Here is a 20,075-nt window from a genome sequence, read left to right as displayed (position 1 = left end):
AATCTCACTTCATTATCAAAAGCAAACCATTACAAACAGTTAGTGCAGCTTAAAGTGCAGTTTTAACGTAATGCTTTTTCAGGAATGACCTCAATCCTTGACTCTAGTCATAAAAAGCTTTTTTGCAAATGCAGAAAAACCTGTTAACAATTTAAAATCAATATAAAATTCACAGAACAAAATGGGCGTAGTTTGCAGCTGTTTTTTTTTAAGCGAAAACAAACAATTGGCTCAATAAAATATGTTTGTAGCAAAAGATTAAATGTATTCTAGCTAATGCAGCAGCTAAGGCCATAAATATAGTGACTGTGTATAACCTGCCTATTGTTATATATCTGATTATCCTGCTAACTTGAGTTCTCTAGCATCAAGTAATTCTACACAGAATTAAGAATTCCCAGTGAGTTAGCGGCTGAATGCCATATATACATACATGTGTGTGTGTGTGTGTGTGTGTGGAGAGAAGAACTTTTTAAATATGTTAGAACAACCAATTTTCCTTAGGAATGATAAGGTGCAAATGAGGGCAGTGTCCAATGTGTGACAGAAACTGTACCTCATCCTGGAGGGTTGCTGAGGCAAGTGAAGGTAAACACACTAGTGCAATATTCCACTAGTGCAAAGGCTTGTTTCAAGAGGTTGCACAAGTAGAAGCCTGAGAACTGCTGTATAGGGTTGGTACAAATAAATACATTTATTTACCATACAAATAAATTGGGGAGCAGCTGGAAAATAAGAAAAACATGCTTAGACTAAAAGGAGGTTCCAGGTCTGAAAAGACTTCTGCTATTGAGCATCTGCAAGGTATCTTTACTGAAGGGAAAAGTTAAAGGACCCCTGGATGGTTAAGTCCAGTCAAAGGCAACTATGGGGTATGGTGCTCATCTTGCTTTCAGGCCGAGGGAGCTGGCGTTTGTCCACAGACAGCTTTCTGGGTCATGTGGCCAGCATGACTAAACCGCTTCTGGCGCAACCGAACACCATGACGGAAACCAGAGTGCATGGAAATGCCGTTTACCTTCCCACCACAGCGGTACCTATTTATCTACTTGCACTGGCGTGCTTTCAAACTGCTAGGTTAGCAGGAGCTGGGGCAGAGCAACGGGAGCTCACTCTGTCACAGGGATTCGAACTGCCAACCTTCCGACTGGCAAGCCCAAGAGGCTCAGTGGTTTAAACCACAGCGCCACCCACGTCCTATTGCGGTACCTCTTGCGGCAGCAGCCACTAGTAGCTATTTCCTTCATGCACATGATTATTTAGATCTATCTGATATTTATGAAAGACTTGAGCTGATTTTCTTCCCAAAAGACTTCCAGGGCCCAACAATCAGAACTTGGTAAGTGTAAGAACTATGTTCAGCCGCTGTTTGAAGAATGGTTCAGGCAGTGACTCATTTCCCCCACCCAATTAAGAAGGTACTTTTGCTCAGTGAACATAAGACCCAGTGTGCACATAAACACACAGATCCCAAGATTGGCTTAGCGTAAGTGTCACTAGCACCTACGTACACGGCATGCCAAACACTCTTCGTTCTGGTCCTACACTGTGGTATGGCACACCTCCCTGCAAGGCATCCAGGACTTGCTTTGAGACAGGGTTGGCAGGGAACACCTATGCAGGTGTTCTTTTTTTGGTGGGGAGGTGCCAGTCTGCACCATTACGTTGTTACAGTAAGTGCCACATTTTTAACATTTTGGGGGGTAGGGGAAGATGCCAATGCTGTGTACCCTTGAGTACCCCCAGAAAAATATATACTGATTATAAGCAAGTTAATAGCCAGGAAACAGCTGGGTGAGCAGGTGAGTTTTAAGTAGGCATAGAAAACGCGACTCAGGGTCTACACTTCTTTTACATAGTCTGTTCTGCTTAAATAACCTCCAACCAAGTCTTTGTTCATTCAAGCTTCCTCTTCATGCATAACAGTTTCATCATATAAAACTGTAGGCTACAATAGAGGATGACATTCCACTAAATGTACATAATGAGAACAATTAAAAAACTACCAGCGTATATGTAATAATGCATGTGGGGTGGAAACATGTAAAATCATCCGATGTTTGCTGGATGAAAAGAAGCTGGAGGAGGCAACTAAACTGCTTGTAATTTATTATATATTCTTAAACATTTAGGCCAAAAGCCAACAGTTCCTCTTTGTACACTGAGCACTGCAGCTGCAGGGAGTTCATTTTCTTCTTTGAAAAGAAAGCAGTCGTGCATGTTTAGTGTAATCTTTGTCATAGAAGACAAAGTCCCTGAACACGCAGAACCGTAGGCTAGGGTTTTAGTTGTTTGTTTTAAAATGGACATTATTATTATTATTATTATTATTATTCCCAATGTATTCAGAGTAAAATTATTTTTTGCTCTTAACAAAGCTTCTAAGTTTATGGAGCAACCACTAAGATGTAGCTATTTGGCAAACCAAGGTAGATTCCAAATGTTGTCAGTATCAGAGTCAGTGAGGCTAAATGCAATTAAACACACATACACACACACACACAAAATGTCACACTAACCTGTTAGTGGACCCGTTGTAGCAGTAATTCGGAAGGAAATCATAATTGAGCTCCCAGAAGACGTGAAGGGTGATTCTTCCATAAGGGGCAGATACATTATGGTTGGCTTCTCTAAACATGGCATCAAAACTGTCTAGAGTCATGTATCTGCTCAGAAGCTTGTGTGTCAACTTGTTTATTTCAACCAGTCCATCCAATTCCTGAGAAGAAGCAAAAATAAATAAAGCAGGAAGGAAAGAGACAGTGAGAGGGAGGGAAGGGCGCATTGAAAATCTTGCCAAAGTCTACAACAAAACAGAAGCTTTAAGAATGTGACCACAAAAATCTGGACATGATTATAAGCCAACAGTCAAGTATTATATGCTTTTTAAAGACAGAATAAAATCCACAGAGGAGTTACCATTCTTCCATATTTAAAATCTCTTCCTAATAGCAGACAACTGCATCTGAAGGGTTTGTTTATGTATCTCCGCAGAGTCCCAATTAATGCCCATGGGTGAAATTTCTATATTTTATTAACACAGGTTTAAGGAAGAGGAGCTTCTTGAACTAAAAACTACACTTCTTGACATTAAGAGCTCTTAAACTTTTGCTTCCCATAAGCCGTGCCATAAAACTAGGCACACAAAATACTGGAGTTGTTTCGCCTCCTCTCATCCCAAGTACATCTGAGCAGTCAAGGACAAGGTAACATTTGGCAGTGGAGGGAGAGGGAGAGAGAGAGATGTGCTATGTTACAAAGAGTTCCCCTCCATTCCCCTCATTAACCTGGTGCAATATTAGGAAAGCATCAGCTTAAGACACATTGCTGAACTTGGAATCTTCAGCCAATTCCTGGCCTCACATGAATCTGAGCAGCACTCATGTGCCTTAACACTTACGACAATGGAGGTCAAGTCCTCACTCTCAAACCGACCGATGGCTAGTTCCATGGATTTGTACATGGCTGCTGAAATTCGCTGAGTGATCAGGCGGTTCAGATCTATTGACCGACCAAGAAGCTGAAGCAAAAGAAATTTCAAATTAATATGTACACACACTCACACGTTTCCCAAATCTATACAGAATGTGCAATCCTATATAGGATACAATCTTGTTTACATCACTGTTAAAAGAAAAGAAAAAAATTCCACCCTGCCCTGATCATCTTTGACTGCAGCAGTGGCTCAGCTAAGGCAGAATTAGGATTGCTCTATGCATTACAGTAAATTAATGAGCAAATTATGAATACTTAGCAAATCAAACTGCACAGAAACCTAGTTTCTGTGTGTAATGTTCTGCCTACTGACTACCAGCTCTTGCCTTTTAGGGTTCCTTGTTGTTTAGCAATGTTACATACATGTATAGAGGTAGAAAGTAGGACTTTCACAATTGCTATCTTAAGGAGATCTAAATTCTGTAGTGCAAAAAGGCAGATGGGTTGCATGAGCAGAGGCTATGTATTCTGGTCCTGAGCAGTATAAATCAGAAGACGGGTAGACTACAGGCTTGAAGGATCTAGAACAAAACCCAACTGGTCCAACAACTGGACTCTGGTGCAAAAAAGTGGCTCAGTGGGACAGCAATACTCTTAGCATTCATTTACGGCAAAGGTGAGGAACCTTTGGCTCTCCAGATGTTGTTTCATCAGCCGTATCCGGAATGGCCAGGGATGTTGGGCCAGGGATGTCAGTAACATCGGGGGGGCAAAGTTCCCCCTTCCTGATTTAGTGGGAGCAATTATTTAGAATTAAGGTGCCTCCAAGGGCATGCTCAGTCTAGGAACTGGTTTTCAGTACCAGAACTGGGCTTAAAGTCCTTTCACATCCAAATCCAATCCCGATTCCTTTCCCTTCAAGCTCTCTGCATTTCAGCAGCCTATTTGGGTGGAAGCACAGAGCCTTTTTGTTATTCGTTGCTATCATCACACAGGGAGTCAGAAACATTTGCCAACCTGCACTAGATCCTGTTCGATCTTCCATCCAAAGAGTCTCCTGAATTGCAACTATATATTTTAATTGCACCCAGTTAGAATGCTTGCTTGTTCAGAAAACAAAGCTGGAAACTTTAATCAAATAAGTGACTTAAACCAGGACTGAAAACAACCCACTCAGCTGCTAGGTTTACTTTAAGACCCTTTCGTCAGAGACTTTGCCAAAAGATTTCCAAAGCCAAGTTGATCGAAAAACAAGCTTGCGTCTCATACATTTAAAGCAACTGTAAGATGGGCCTCAAGCATCACAACAGTGGGGTTGAAGGAGAGGTAATTAAGAAAGGGGGGGGGGAAGAGTCCAAGAATGCCATATACTTACTAACCTGAACATGTCTTTGCTTTAGGAGTGTATTATACCGGTTAGATGTTAGCAAGGGAATCGTTGCTCCCTGATTCTTGCATTCTGATCTTAACCGTTTATCTAAAAGCAGGCTATTTGGAAAGGGAGAACAGTTGATGAACAGTTGATGAAAAGCTGCATTTCAAAAATCACAACATGAACGCTTTAAAAAGTTGCTTAACACGACTACTTACCTTCCTGCCATCACCTTGTAGTAACCAAATATCTGGTCTGCCAGCTTGTAGACAAACTGATCAAAGCATAAATTGACCTGAAGACGCAACATATGAATTGCTCAGTTAAAACACGGTATTTACTTAAGCACGTTTCCCTTTGGAAATCCACTTCTACAGCCTCTGTAGTAAGTTTTCCATTTGCATCGGGCACCCCTTTTAGGGTGTAGGCAATGAGTGTGTGTGCATGAAGCGGGGGAGAAACAGGACTGCCCTGAGCTCCATACACGAAGGGGACACCATATCAACAGCAACAAGCAGCACACATGTGCAGCATTGATCTAGAGAGGCACAGTCTGACCTCTGTGCCATAAGACAGTTTCTTATGCTTGTATGGGCCTTCACACATCCATGCAGCTTCAAGCACAATGCTTCTTAATGGAGTCAGTTCAAACTCACCACACAGAGAAGCTTGGTCAGTACTTGCGATTGGGTCTTTTCTGCTGCAATGCCCAACAGTGGAACTCCCTCTCTCGGGAAGTTAGGGGGGGAGCAGCTTTAGGTGGGCTGTAAAAACTGTTTCGTTCCACCTGGTTTTTGATGGGTTGTAAATTCCACTCTCTGGTTTTAATAACGGCTTCGTTCTACTAGGTGTTTCAACCTGCGTTGTTCTGCTTAAACTATACACTGTCTTGGAGGTTTTTGTGAGTAGAAAGGCAATGAAAATGCATTTAATAATAAAGTAATATCACGCATGGGTGACAATGGATCGCAGGAAATCTTGTTCCAATGACCTAGACATGAGGAATGTCTGTGTGCTAGATTCACTACTGCTTGTTCCCTGCATGCAAATTATGGAGTTGTGAACATTCATTTGTGTGCCTGTCATTCACTCAGATTCTCCTCACGTCTATCTCTTCACCTTTACCTAATAATAAACTCTCTCGCATGCGCTGATGCTGAACAGATTTTCAACCATCAGCACAGATTCAATTATCTTACCTCTGCCTCAATTTCATCATAGAGGAACTGCTTCTTGAATTTGGTAAGTGCGTAGTGAGCACTGTCATTATAAAGATCCAAAGAATACAGAACGTATCTGAAAGAAGAGAAGATGTTATTTTTTCAGGCACAGGTGTAAAATATTCCTGTCCCCCAACATAACATCCCAGCACCTTACAAAAAAAAAATAGACTTGCTACAGATGAATACAATGAGCGTACAACATCAAAACGCAAAAGTTATCCATTCCAAAATTCTGGCAACTAGCAAGCATATAATTGTGCAAAGCTGGTGATGAGTCCTAGAAATACTCCTGTTCCAAGCGTCATGACTACAAGTGGGAAGAAGGGATGCTCCAATATACATTACCCAAAACGAAAAGGCCGTGGGAACTTCTGTGGCACAAAGACTGGCTAGAGGTAGCTAAGGATGTGTCAAGAGTGTTCTTTTTTGAGCACTAGCAATCCAGTACCCTAGCATGTGGGAATACGCTCCAGCACTCCCGCGCGCGGAGGAAGGAAATAGATCTGGAGAATATAGAACTATGCTTGTAGAGTTGTTTCTGGCAGCGAACATGGAGCTACGTTTAGTACAGAGTTGCCTTCACTCTGGGAAAAGCGTGCCAGGAAGTGCCCTGACTGTAACGTTCCCTGGAGCTATTTCCCGCCAGGAAGTGCCTTTGTGTTTAACTGTTATTGGTGGTTTGAGTGCCTACGTGGTTATACAAGTCTGTAATAAAAAGCCCCTGCCTCTGTTCGAGGGAGAGAAGGCTCACTCGCTGTTCTGGAGTGCACTTAAATCTTTGACTGCAGTCTCTTCATTTCTGGCGGCCTCTGCTGCTTCAGCCCTGAACTTCCTATCCTCTCTTCCAAACCTCACGACCTTTTAGAATTGTTGGAGCAGGCTACTCCAACACTAGCAGCTCTTCTGAACCAAACCAAGGAGCTCTAAAGTGGTTGTTAGAAGTGGAGGAAGAATGTTACAAGCAGAAAAAGAGGGAAATGACTGGTAAAACTGAACCCATCCTTAGCCCAGGAGTAAAGTGGGCAATGGAGGCCTTGAAAAATCTTAGGGCAAAGTACTGAAGATGACCTGAGAAGGCAACAGGCAGAGCCCAGCAACCGGGGGGGGGGGGGATGTTTGGCTGCTCCGACAATCTGAAGCTGGAAAAAGTGGGTGAGTGGAGTGAGTGGAGAGGAGGTAATTCTGGGTGCCACCTGTCCTCTTTCAACTTCTTACTTGAAAAAGAGGTTCCTATTCTGCTTACTTAAGACTACCCCACTAAGCCTCTAATCTCATCATCATCAGAATTTTCTGCATTTACTACTCAACAACAAGTGATAGAATCACATCAGGCTTACTCCATCATCGACGCTTCCTTGGTCTCCAAAATGTGGTCAGTCAGAATCCAAGGCATAGACATCTCAATGGGAAATTGGATCCTTCTGCCCATTGTCAACTCCAAAAAGAACTCCCTGAACCACAGCTGGGACAAGTCACAGCACTGCTGCAGGGTTTCTTATGAAAGAAGAAAAGACACCGAATCAATACTCTTATGAGGGAGAAAATAAGTACACGTACAAACAGAAGCAGCACTATTCTAGCGGTGCAGGTGTTGTATGAACGAACAAACAAAAGTGAAAGAGGGTGACTAGAGTTATGCATGGAAAAGAAACCAAAACTATTTTTCAAATGGAGAGCCTGCAAAGTTTAACACAGCTGCTATTAACAACCACCCACCAGAAGCACAAACGGTTTCATCACTGAAAACACTACTGGAAGAATGGCCAACCCAACAATTTAGTGGCGCACACATGCATGCCCACACATTCTAAACTGGTCACCCAGCTTGTGCCAATGCCACAAATGCCACATTTCCCGGACTTGGTTAATAAGGAAGTGCAGAAGAGAGGGGACAGTCTAGCGACGTATGTCATCCTTCTATTCACTCAATTAAGCAGTGGAATTCTCTCACTCTGTATGGTATGTGCTGATCAAAATTAGTACATTTTTTTTTAATCTGGAGCGGCAGAAAGTAATTACAGCAAGTGAAATTTCTCGTAAGACACTATCAGATATGTCAAAGGTTCCTTCCGGCTCGTCATAGCAGCAGTGTTTTCAGTCGACTAGAGCAGTGATTCCCAAACTTTTGTTAAGAGTTATCGAAAGTGCATACCTCAGACCTCTAAGGAGTCTCCTTTTCAGCCTTGGCAATGGCATGTAAGCAGGATTTGGAAGCATATAATCCAGACAACCTAAGTGAGGTGACTGCAGAAGGGTAGAATCTACAGCCTTGTGTTCCCTGTAGCATTTACCAGGGCTGGGTACAGAGAAATTTTCAGCAACCTGTCTGATGTGCGCATATAGGAAGCCTTGCTTTCATGGACGTTTATTGCAGCTGGCAGAAATGAGCAAAGATTGTCTGCTCTGTTGTCATTCTGATTTGTGCTAGCCCAATATTGCTGGTGTTGGACCTATTTCGAAAGGTACTAGAGGGTCCCGAATTCACTGTTTGGGAATCACTGAACTTGGGAAGCACAACAAGGGCACTAGGAATAATGAAAGAGAGCATTGTGCGCTTCGACAACACTATAAACATGAATAAACTCTTCCTCCCATCCAAAGCAGAGTTCCAATAACAGCATGAGTTGGAAAGACAACACAATGTGGTACAACTAGACTAGAGACATGTCAGTAGGTGAATCCACTAAAACAACATGCTTCCGATTACAGCCAACAGTAGAGAGAATGGCAGCCAAAACAAAGAAAACTGTTTTACCCAAGGCATGACATTAGGTTTCTCTCTTTAGAAGAAGAAGAAAAAGGACTTAGCAGACACTTTTTTGCCATTTTAAGCAGATTTCAATACTGGGACCTCTTATTACACTGAAATTTTTGCAAAGAAAGAAAGGAAAGTCGTGCCAACTGGAAAAGCATATGAAGCATCTAACCTCTTAATTCCAGTGTTATTTGCAATGTTTCAACACATTAAGAACATAGGAAGTGCCTTGCTGGATTAGACAAGGGGTCCATGTAGCCCAGAATCCCTGCTTCCAAGAGCAGACAGGCCATCGTTTTAAAACAAAAGTAAGCCACACAAAATCGGAAACATATTCCCAGGTTATGTTAGAGGTATTAGGACATGCTAAAGCTGGACACTGATCATCTGTGTATCTTACCACTGAAATTTATCAAGTGAGTGTAGAAGAAAGACTCTCGGTGGAATTTTTCTATGTCCAATATGGTGGGCCCCTCAAGGCTACTTCTCAAAGTTTTCTTGGAGCCACTTTTGTCAGCAATGAGGGACTCTAACATGGTTCTCACCATGTAAAGCTGTGTTATTGAACAGAACATTTGTGACAGGGGGGAAAAACACAATATGGAACATTAGTTCAGCATTACAGATGCACACTGCCCAACGAAAAGACTGCTCCACTTCAAACTGAAACCTGATAAGGAAGTTCAAAAGTCATTAAACCTAAGGCGACGAGGGGAGAAAGAAGAAGAAAGCCCCACAATTTGCAATAGAACAGTTTGTGTCACCACACTATTAAAAAAAATAAGTAATGCCTTACCACCATAGTTTAAAAGAGTGGGATAGATGTAGGACTGCCTCAGAAACTTGTTTATCACATGCAATAACTTTTCCATTCCCAGAGATCTGAGCTGCTTCAACAGCTCAGCAGAGTTCAAGGACTCTGCCATAGTGCGGACCATGTAGAGCTAAAAACCAACAGAGAAGGAAGAGGCAAAAAAGGGGGAAGAAGAGAGAGTCCGTTAATTAAAAAAAACAAACCACATGGGTAAATAAGAAAAGGAGAAAATACAAAACCAAAAGAAATGTCTATTAGTTTGTTAAGACAGGAATAAGCAAGACAGTGAAGTATGCAGAAGCCACCCTGGTCTACATCAAAGGTGGACAGGGTTTGTTGTTTTGCCTGTTCATTTTGTAAAGGCGGATAATGCTGCCTATAAGAAGATGCCATTTGGACCCTTGTATCCCTTACAAGTCATAAAAATACACAATGTCTTGGGCAAAATTCACTGGTAATTTGTTTCCCCAATTATGAAGATTTCTAGTTGCGATACAGCAAGATGTTACCTGCTGTAGCACTAAAATCTCTTTGGAATGTTTTATGGGAAAGTGATTCATAAATTAAATAAATAGCAGCAATGCACAAAACTACATAGCAAGATGGCTCCAAGGCTGCTGTGTTTGGAATGTTCTTATCTCTCAAAAATGAATAGGCTGTTATACTATGAGAAAGAAAAAGAGCTGAAGGAAGGAAGAGATAAGGGTTGAACAGACTGTAAAAAGGAGAATCACAGGGGGGGGGGTACACTGGTGACAAGTTTATACTACAATAAACTTCAGCTGCACCCAAAGTATTGCACCAACAAGAAATAGTTCCCCCACCACCACTGAACTTCAGAGTTCCCCTGTCCACCTGTCTCCATTCCATATAACAATGTACTTTTGAAAAGTTTTAAGGTTTCAAAACTCTTTCACAGCACAGCATGGGTTCATGATGAACAAATCCAAAATGCAATTGCTTACGTTGTCACCATCTCAGGATTGTGGCTAAGTCACACGTTTACCACGTTATGTGTTCAAACTTTTAACTGAGTTTTAAAATATTGAAGAAGCTACTATATCAGATATTACAGAGTTTTCCTAATATTGGATTTTTGGGGAAGGGGGGGGGAGAGAGAGAATCAATAAACTCATCCTGTTCAGCTAACCAATCAAGACGGTTGGGGGGTACTGTTTTGTTTGTTTTGGTTTAGTTATTTACTTGTGTTTATCTTGTATTTTATTCTGTGAACTACCCTGAGATCTTTTGATGAAGGGTGGCATATTGATAATAAAAAAAAACAATATAATAATAATACGGTAATAATAATAATGTTACATTCCTCCTCACAACATTACAACATTAATAGTAGTTATGTGTTGCTCAAAAAGTCAGATATATTATTAATAACAATATAATAATAACAGTAATAATTTGTTTTTGAGATCTCCCTTTAAAATAGTAAAGAGAGCAATATGGCTACCAAATTTGGGGTGCTTAATGCAAAAGGTGGGGAGACGGTGCAGGAAAAAAATTACAGACACCTTACAGATCAGCCATGGAATTATCTCCTGGATCCCCTTCATGGGATGGGGATTGGGAACCCTGTGCTGCAGTGGATCCTGTCCTATGTCTGGGACCGAGTCCAGAGAGGAGTATTAGGAGAGTGCTTTTCAGCTCCCTGGCAGTTATGCAATGGGGTGCCACAGGTCACTATTTCATCCCAAAAAATATTTAATATCTATACGAAGCCATTTGGAGCAGTCATTAAGAGATTTGGGTCTTAATTCTGCACAACATCTGAATCAAAGAAAGGCTATGGTGCCCAAACACAGGGAAGGGATTGAGGATGGAAAATAAGGTGAGCCTGAATCCTGGGAAGACAAGAGGTGCTGTGAACGAATGGTTCCTGCATCTAAGAAATTGGCCAACTTAAAGGTGCAGATATGCTTCTGTATCTAGTTCCCCCTCCCTCCCTGGAGGCCTAAGTAGCCTTGATAGCTAGAATCACCTTTTACCAGCTGAGGCTGATGTGACAGGTGTGGCCATTCCTGGAATGGAATAGATTTACCACAGTAGTCCAGGCACCTCAAAACTGGGATTACTGCAATGAACCCTGAGTGGGGCTTCCTTTGCGCTTGGGTCCAGAAACAGCAGTTAATGCAGAATGCTACAGCACCATTGCTGGCAAGAGTGAGACCTTGTCAGTATACTGCATCTCTGCTTGAACATCTGCGCCAGCAGGCTGATCAGTTACTAGGTGTTACTATTGGTAAAATAAAGCCCTTAACAATTTGGGACCAGTTCATCCCATATGTCCCACTCAACCACTTCAATCTGCAGAACTGGGATTTGACAAATAATGTTTATTCCACACTTTGAAGGAATCAATCCTTCTGAGTGGCAACATTTACATTTTGGAATTCTGCAGTGTTTCCAGCGTCTGCTAAAAACTACCAACCCTACCCAGACACAAAAACCTGATAATGTGTGATTTTAATGTTCGTTTTAAAAACTGATTTTATTTATATTTTGAATTTTTTTAAGAATCATTTGTTTTTAACATCTGGTTTTATTGGTAATTTTGATGTGTGTGTTATATTTTATATAAACCACATTTAGAGGTTTTGATGATTAAGCAGTATGTAAGTAAAAGGTAAAGGGACCCCTGACCGTTAGGTCCAGTCACAGATGACTCTGGGGTTGCGACGCTCATCTCGCATTACTGGCCAAGGGAGCTGGCATACAGCTTCCGGGTCATGTGGCCAGCATGACTAAGCCGCTTCTGGCAAACCAGAGCAGCACATGGAAACACCGTTTACCTTCCCACCGGAGCAGTACCTATTTATCTACTTGCACTTTGACATGCTTTCACTTTGGCCTGCTAGGTTGGCAGGAGAAGCAGTATGTAAGTCCTGTTAAATAAAATAAAATGACTAAAATGTATTTTATAATCACAAAAAATAAAAACAGACAGCTTAATTGTACTCACAAGTACAGATGGCCCGATCTGCCAATTTTGGATTCCAATTCTCGTTTTTCCAATCTTCAGTACACTCCTAATTGCTGTGTCATTTTGTGATTTTTGTTTTAAACGCAGCATTAAAATCCCAATGCGCTTTATTGTGCATTTGTCCTAATACACACATTCTGAATTCAATTTTCCCTGATGCATTTTTGTACATTATTTGTATGTTGTTTCTACTAATACATACATTTTTGTGCAGCCTTCCCTAATACAGTGGAACCTTAGAAGCCAAATGCCCATGAACTCGAATGTTTCGGCTCCCAAACAATTGAAAGCTGGAAGTGATTGTTCTGGTTTTCGAATGATTTTTGGAAGTCAAACCGACTTCTGGAACGGATTCCGTTCAACTTCCAAGGTACGTCTGTACAGGTTTTAGATTTCTGCGCATGTTTTAGATTTCAGAACTGCACTGCAAGAGTGTGAAGTTTGATAAGTAGCTGCATTTCAGCTCACATATTGGTTTGGGAAATGCTAGTTAGGGAGGTTCACATTTTAAAATGCAAGCAGAGCAAATGCCTCTCCCATCTCTACACATAAGTAGAAACAGCCAAGAAAAGATTTTATCAGAAGAGAATACCCCAGCAATAAACCACAGTAGGCATAGGCAGATAAGTCATTATATGTGTGTATGTATACACACACACAAACACTATACTGAAAACATGTATATACCATTTAAGTACAGGAAGATGAACACCAGGGCATCAGGCATACAAACAACTAAAACTTTGTAAAAACAGAATTTAAATATAGAAGCATTAATCCCACAGGAGGTACATGTTGTAAAGGAAAGGCTTGTGGGAGGGGGCACGGAAAGGGAATAATCAGCATAGAAAATTAAAATGACAGTACCCCTGCATGAGGTTTTTTTTTTTTAACTAATCCAGATTTACAGGATTTATATAACTAATCTTTTTAAATGGGTTCATTCCACAGTAATTCCTGTATCAAGTCAGTGACACACATACCAGAATTAAGAGAGAGAGAAATTACCTGGGTACTGGAGGGGCCCACTGCTCGTCTTGGGACTTTGACATCAAAGCCACTTTTGGGATCCTTCTCTCCCCTCAGCGCAGGGTCATTAAACGGCTCACGGCCACCTTCCCAGTCGCACACAGTCTTTCTGATCGCCTGGAGAACGCTAGTCACGATCCAAGAGGGCATGTGAGTTCCTGATAAAAGTGTGAACTCTTCCATAATAACCACAAGCATCCTGACAGGTGCATTCTAAAAGGCACCACACATTCCACAGACGGCTAAAACTGTCATATCGAGAACACGCCTCATTTTCCACCAACGGATTGGCTAAAGCAAACATTCTATATCCTTGTGAATTCTTAGGCCTGGAAACCTCTGCTTTTAAATAATTGAGAACACAGCAGGTTTCTTTCAGATTTACCATGCAAGTAATGCCTTTCCTTGCATGAAGTGGGCGTCCTGTGTCAAAGGGACAGGAGGGTCACAGTGCAGGGTCAAGTGGCCTCCAACATCCACACACTGAGCTTGAGTATCTGTAGCCCTCACTTCACCACATAGACATCCATGTGCGTAAACTTTTACGGAAGGTGGAACCCTTAAGATGCCCGCACTCAACACATGGGTGCCGCAGGGAGCAGGGAAGCTGTGGAATGCCAGTGCTTGGACAAGTTGCACAGGCCTGAGGTTTCTTCAATGTGTAGAGGCCCCTTCGCACATATGAAGCGCTGTTATAGCTCCAGGGGCCTTCTGGCAGTTCTCTCGCTGTGAGATGTGAAGTTACAGGGAACCAGGCAGAGGGCCTTCTCGGTAGTGGCGCCCACCCTGTGGAATGCCCTCCCACCAGATGTCAAGGAGATAACTACACAACTTTTAGAAGACATCTGAAAGCAGCCCTGTATAGGGAAGTTTTAAATGTTTGATGTTTTGTTGTGTTTTAAATATTTTGTTGGGAGCTGCCCAGAGTAGCTGGAGCTTATGGTTGTTGTTTTTATTAAAACTGCAACTGTGATGTAGACCCTTGTGAAGGAAAATGTTACTGGATATGTATGGTTTAGCTTTGTTTAACAGGCATCATGCAAAGTAACTCTGTCATTACTTTCTCTCAAGAAATCTAGGGAACTGCAGTTCTGGGAGGAAACGAATTCCCAATAGCCTCGCTAAGGATGCAATCTACAAAGCCCTGCCAAAGAGATATGAATACAGCATCTTCTTTCTATTTTCCTAACTAATGACAGGCATATAATGCCAGTACATTGCCACGCAATATCTGATCAATGGCCAGAACAGTTGCAGAGTAGCTCATCTGCAACTGCGGGAAGCTTGGACCAGATGCAGAAGCTCCGGCAATACTGCACAACCGCTGGGCCATGTGGTCTGTAGGACGCCGGGTAATATGGGTGGCCAGGAGAGGGAAAGTGATTGCACACAGCAGGTTTTGCGGATCCCATCCAAAAAAAACATTGTCAAGTTTCCATTGGGAGAATTCAAGACAGTCCCACTGCATTATAACAGCTGCTCTCAGGCACTATGTTTTCTTTTAACAAATACTGCACATCTGAAAGAAAAGCTAAATGGCACGAGAGCGCGTTAGCCACCACCTTTGGATGACATTCTTCTTCTTCTTGATGGCCTGTCTCAACGGTTCTCTAAGTGTAATCTGGGCGAAATCCTGGAGCGCGGCATAGATGGTATGGCGAATGGCATGGTTGAAGACGCTTTCCATCCTGCCCATTAAAACCTGCAGCCCTTTAATCATCGCTATAACCTGCATGGGGGGGGGGGAATTGGTTTTCACATAATTAGACAAAGCACAAGTCACGAAGAGAAAAGAGGTGGGAGCGATCGTGGTCAGAGAGCATTTTCTCTTTCTTACCTCAACAAGAGCAAACTTCTCTTCGCTGGTATAATTGTATCGTGTTGCTCTTTCGTACTCTTCCGCATTGTCCGGACAATCTTTGTTGGAATATTTGTCCGTTGGGTGCACCAGCTTCCAAGAATACTGCAATTGATGGAAGGGGGGGGGGGTTTAAGAATGGCCAGAACCGACAAAAACTGAACTGAGAAACCACAGTAACAACTGCAATACACCACTAAGGCTGAATGAAAGCTTATATGCTTTTGAACAGGCAACCGCATTTCATTTGATCAATAGTTGCTAAGCCCTAAAATAGGGAGATCAACACCCCAAGCTAACAAATAAAGTGATGACGTGAATATAGAAGCAAGCTTCTCCGTGTGCAGGTAATGTATTGCTATTTTTACCAAGTTCACAACATGTAGCTTTGGCACTGAAACTTGCAAGATGGGGAACTCTTCCACAAGGAAGAGTTTCCAGTGGCTTCTGCAAAAGGACTGTAACAGTAAAACGGTGGCTTTTAATCTTATATTCTGCTATAAATATTACTAAGAGGAAAGAGGACCAAAAACCCACAAAGATCTCATGCCAACTCAACCGGCGGAAAAATTCCTGCACAGCCTACAAATGTGTCATTCAGACATATATTCCACATAATAGCTTTGAGTCTATTTGAGATCTTTAACTCATCCAAGTAAGGGTACAAACAGAATATCACATTCTGCTCTATAATATGCCATCTAAAGATTACAGTGAGAACAAACATTTCCACAGTTGCTTCTCTTTAGAACTTTCCACAGTCTGCCCTGCACATACCACTTCCATAACATGAGCACTCCACTGAGACAGAAGTTGAAGACCTTGGAGAGAAAGGTCAAAGAGCTTCCGATACTCAGCATCGGTCTTCTGAGCTTCTTGGCGGCCTGATCCAGTCACTACCTGTAATGAAAAGCATGCTTGTTAAAACATCCAGTGCATATATGACTAAACATGAATCGTTTTAGAGTGCAGAACATAACCATCTGTGTGTGCTTTTCGGGTTTCAATCCTTTATAAAAAACATGCTGAGGCTCATTTTCCATATTACAATATTGGAGCCGCTTCCCCATAGTGTAGCCCCATGCTGGTCTACTCAGCACCCACGGAAGTGGGTGGCACTGTGGTTTAAACCACTGAGCCTCTTGGGCTTGCCAATCAGAAGGTCAGCGGTTCGAATCCCAGCAACGGGGCGAGCTCCCGTTGCTCTGTCCCAGCTCCTGCCAACCTAGCAGTTCAAAAGCACACCAGCGTAAGTAGATAAATAGGTACCACTGCAGTGGGAAGGTTTCCATGTGCTCTGGTTTCCATCACGGTGTCCCACTGCGCCAGAAGCGGTTTAGTCCTGCTGGCCACATGACCCGGAAACCTGTCTGTGCATAAACACTGGCTCCCTTGGCCCAAAAGCAAGATGAGCGTTGCAACCCCCTAGTCGCCTTTGACTGGACTTAACTGTCCAGGGATGGTTTACCTTTTACTCAGCTACATAACAAGCTACAATTTGCAGTTTTCTTTGTGGGGGAGACATGTACTTTAAATGAGTAGTGTTTTAATTTATGATGAACAAGCATTTACACCACTATTTTCCCCACTGGTCAAGCTGCCTCTGGTCTGGAACTCTCTCCCCTTAAGAGGGTTGGGAATGGAAAGACTCATAGTTAAATATACCAATGTGCTCTTTCTCCACCTTACTTTACATATTTTAGAACTGAGGCTGAAATATACTTAAGAAATGAAGCCTGTGATCAAAATAAGTTCTGGGTAATGCACATCATATGGCTTGCTGCCTTTTCAGGCTATATATTTTCATAAACAAACTTGTGCCTAGTTGTTGTTTTTAAAGAAGTATTAAAAAACCTGGTATGGAACTTGTTAGAAAACTGACACACACAAATTTAGAATTCACTAATAGCACTTTGACACTCAAAAGGGTGCAAATGTTTTACTGACACCACGCAAGTGTAAGACTAACGCTACCTAGTCTGTAAGAGAAACAGAGGCACATTTTTACGTTTAGTACTGCTAATGTAACAGGTTGGGTGCATATAAAACCTGATTTCATCCAAAGACTCGTTTCCTGCATTAATCTACACACCTCACTATTGCTGTAACGAGCCAGTTCCGAAATAAAACGCATGTGATCGTCTCTTATCTGGATCATTTGCTCACAGATGTTGTACTGGGGACTGCTGCTGGAAGAAGTGCATGTCCACCTAGGGTAGGGGAAAAAGAGAAAAGAAAGCATGAAATTACTAAAATAAAATTTATACAGTCCCATGGCAAAGAGATCCATGCCGCACAGATGAATTTTCTTTAAGTGAACTGCAAGAATGACTTGGAGCAATTTCATAGTTGTTGTAAAAAGCATGCTAGCATGTCTTTTCAGTTCTTACCTAGATTTATTTTCTTCATAGTGAGCACTAGTCTTAATGTACCTCGCCAGTTCAATCTGCATGTCGCCAAACAGTGGAACTACTTGCAGCTGCTGGACTCAAGAGAAAACAAATTAAACAAAGTTAATTATGTGCACCTTCTGGTTTCATTCAGGACTTAGCCACACAATCAGCAAATACATAAACTAACTCTACAATTCTATGATACGCAATCATGACTCTCCTTGGAAAGATTATTTTGCAAAGGTACCAAAAAAAAAAAAAACAACAACAAAAACACCAAACCCTGTGGTTTGTGCTGGCAAATTAAACATTCCCAGAACAGAACCAACACCTTCTGCTAGCAATAGTGCCTTCAACACACACACACACACACACACACACACACATCTGGCTTGAAACATCAGGGCAATACTAATCATCGGGGAATTTGTCATCTGGACATGCTGTCAACTTGAAATATAGTGGGTTGGATCCAATGATATATACTTGCACAATAAAACATCCTCTCCCCTTGAAACCCCCCCATCTGTTTCTGGAGGTCCCCCAAACACTTGAGAACAGATTTGGAGGGGCAGAAGATAAGAAAAGGGAGGGGGAGTTGCTTTCCACAAGGAGAAATCATTGTGCAAAAAGCATGACTTCATTCAATGGATACAAACCTATGTATTTTAAGAATTATAGGTAGGAAACCACCTTCATGATGTAATCAGAGCCAGGAAAGTTCGCATGCCTAGTCACTCAGGTGACCAACCACCCACGTACCTAAGTAATATATAAACACTCCCTTTTCAAAAGACAGACAACCTTCTTAACCAACCTTAAAAAACTTGTCAATCTTGTTCAGATTTATCCTTTTCTTGGCATCCAGTTTATAGATGTTACTGACACTGCCATCCATCAGATACAAACCAAAACCCATTACCTGAAAAGAGAATAAAATAACATTAAGACCTGCTGCCTGATTCTTAACTTGATCAATGCTCAAAGCAACAAAACCTTGTAAACCTTCCTCAAAATAAGTTTATTAGAACATAATGGCACAAGCATCATAAATATGATTCACCATTTTCTTTATTTTTCTACCATTGACCAAACTCTCTTTTCTAATTATGCATATGCACTTCAATTTCTATTATTTAAGTACCCCCAATGTCATGCTGGACCTTTGCCTTGAGGCCATGATGAGCTGACACGATGGCTGATAAACCAAGGATGAATCCCAACAAGACAGACGTGCTGTGCCTCAGGGATGCTCCTTGATAAAACATGGACATCAAAAGCCCAGTTTCTGTGGCTCAGAGTGGCTAATTCCAGCTAGAATAGGGCACCAGCCATGCCTGTTCCTGGTCCAATAAACCTGGGCAAAGCTATCTATGATCTGGAAGCCTCCCTAATGTATTCTATACAGGGCTTTATTTGTTGATGGTTTAGAAGCTGCAGCTAGTGCAAAATGTGATGGCTCATTGAGATGAGACCATAGCACATATATTTTGAAGACTTTGCAACAGCGGCATATAGGCTACCAAACTCAATTCAATCAGTTAGCATTAACTTATAAAAGCCCTAATCGGCTTGGAATCTGAAGGAGCACCTCTTTCCGTTATAAGCCTGGCTGTGTGTTAAGATCTGCAACAGGGCTTTCTTATGGTCCCACCATCGGCAGAAGCCCATGGAGATATGACACAGCCTTCTTCGTGATGGCAACTCAATGGGGATTGTTTTCTTCCCCCAAGAATCAACTAGTGCTGACATAAATTGCTTCTCGGTTCTGGAGGTCCAAAATATATCCCAGGTGACTCGCCACTCAGACTTGGGGGAGATTTCATCCAAGTCCCAAATATGGCAACCATTGATGTCCAGAACAAAACACTGAGGTCACCAAGTCTTCCCAAGATAAAATTTTGGTAATTTTTACAACCATGAAAATGCAGAGGGGTATATGCATGATGCTCTGTACATATACAGTACATTTTTCTCAGAACTAGTCATCAGGAAGTTGTTCATGTAGAAATCTTGAAGCTTCTCTTATGAAAAGAGCCCAGTTTCTAATTTAAAGTTTTCATAATTGTAATATATTTGGGAGGTATCAGAAGCAAGTGAATTGCAAAACTATCCTTCCTAAAATATTAAAATCAATCATTAACTCTAAAAACTGAGTTAAGACTGTGCTTCACCAGAGGCCATAGAAGTAGGCACCTGAT

The 20,075-nt window shown here is 41.8% G+C and overlaps 1 protein-coding gene across 2 annotated transcripts in view; it reads right to left on the bottom strand.

The window, feature by feature from the left end:
- The window catches only part of CYFIP1 (cytoplasmic FMR1 interacting protein 1), a 59,641-nt gene that overhangs the window by 23,112 nt on the left and 16,454 nt on the right, over positions 1 to 20,075 (bottom strand). The window contains exons 9-22 of one of the 2 annotated variants that reach the window (XM_033147511.1): positions 18,692 to 18,796; positions 17,872 to 17,963; positions 17,574 to 17,691; positions 16,259 to 16,381; positions 15,461 to 15,586; positions 15,186 to 15,352; positions 13,603 to 13,750; positions 9,582 to 9,729; positions 7,368 to 7,524; positions 6,007 to 6,103; positions 5,026 to 5,102; positions 4,815 to 4,923; positions 3,401 to 3,520; positions 2,520 to 2,719 (exon numbers count right to left, since the gene is read on the bottom strand). In XM_033147511.1, the coding sequence (XP_033003402.1) occupies positions 2,520 to 2,719; positions 3,401 to 3,520; positions 4,815 to 4,923; positions 5,026 to 5,102; positions 6,007 to 6,103; positions 7,368 to 7,524; positions 9,582 to 9,729; positions 13,603 to 13,750; positions 15,186 to 15,352; positions 15,461 to 15,586; positions 16,259 to 16,381; positions 17,574 to 17,691; positions 17,872 to 17,963; positions 18,692 to 18,796 (1,787 nt within the window). Of the gene's footprint in view, positions 1 to 2,519; positions 2,720 to 3,400; positions 3,521 to 4,814; positions 4,924 to 5,025; positions 5,103 to 6,006; positions 6,104 to 7,367; positions 7,525 to 9,185; positions 9,340 to 9,581; positions 9,730 to 13,602; positions 13,751 to 15,185; positions 15,353 to 15,460; positions 15,587 to 16,258; positions 16,382 to 17,573; positions 17,692 to 17,871; positions 17,964 to 18,691; positions 18,797 to 20,075 lie in introns of both variants that reach the window. The other variant, XM_033147510.1, reaches the window with a different exon arrangement.

The sequence above is a fragment of the Lacerta agilis genome, chromosome 4, assembly GCF_009819535.1.
Source record: "Lacerta agilis isolate rLacAgi1 chromosome 4, rLacAgi1.pri, whole genome shotgun sequence".
Lineage (NCBI taxonomy): Eukaryota > Metazoa > Chordata > Lepidosauria > Squamata > Lacertidae > Lacerta > Lacerta agilis.
Note: the sequence above shows the minus strand (reverse complement) of the source record. Positions and strands in the feature narration are given on the sequence as shown.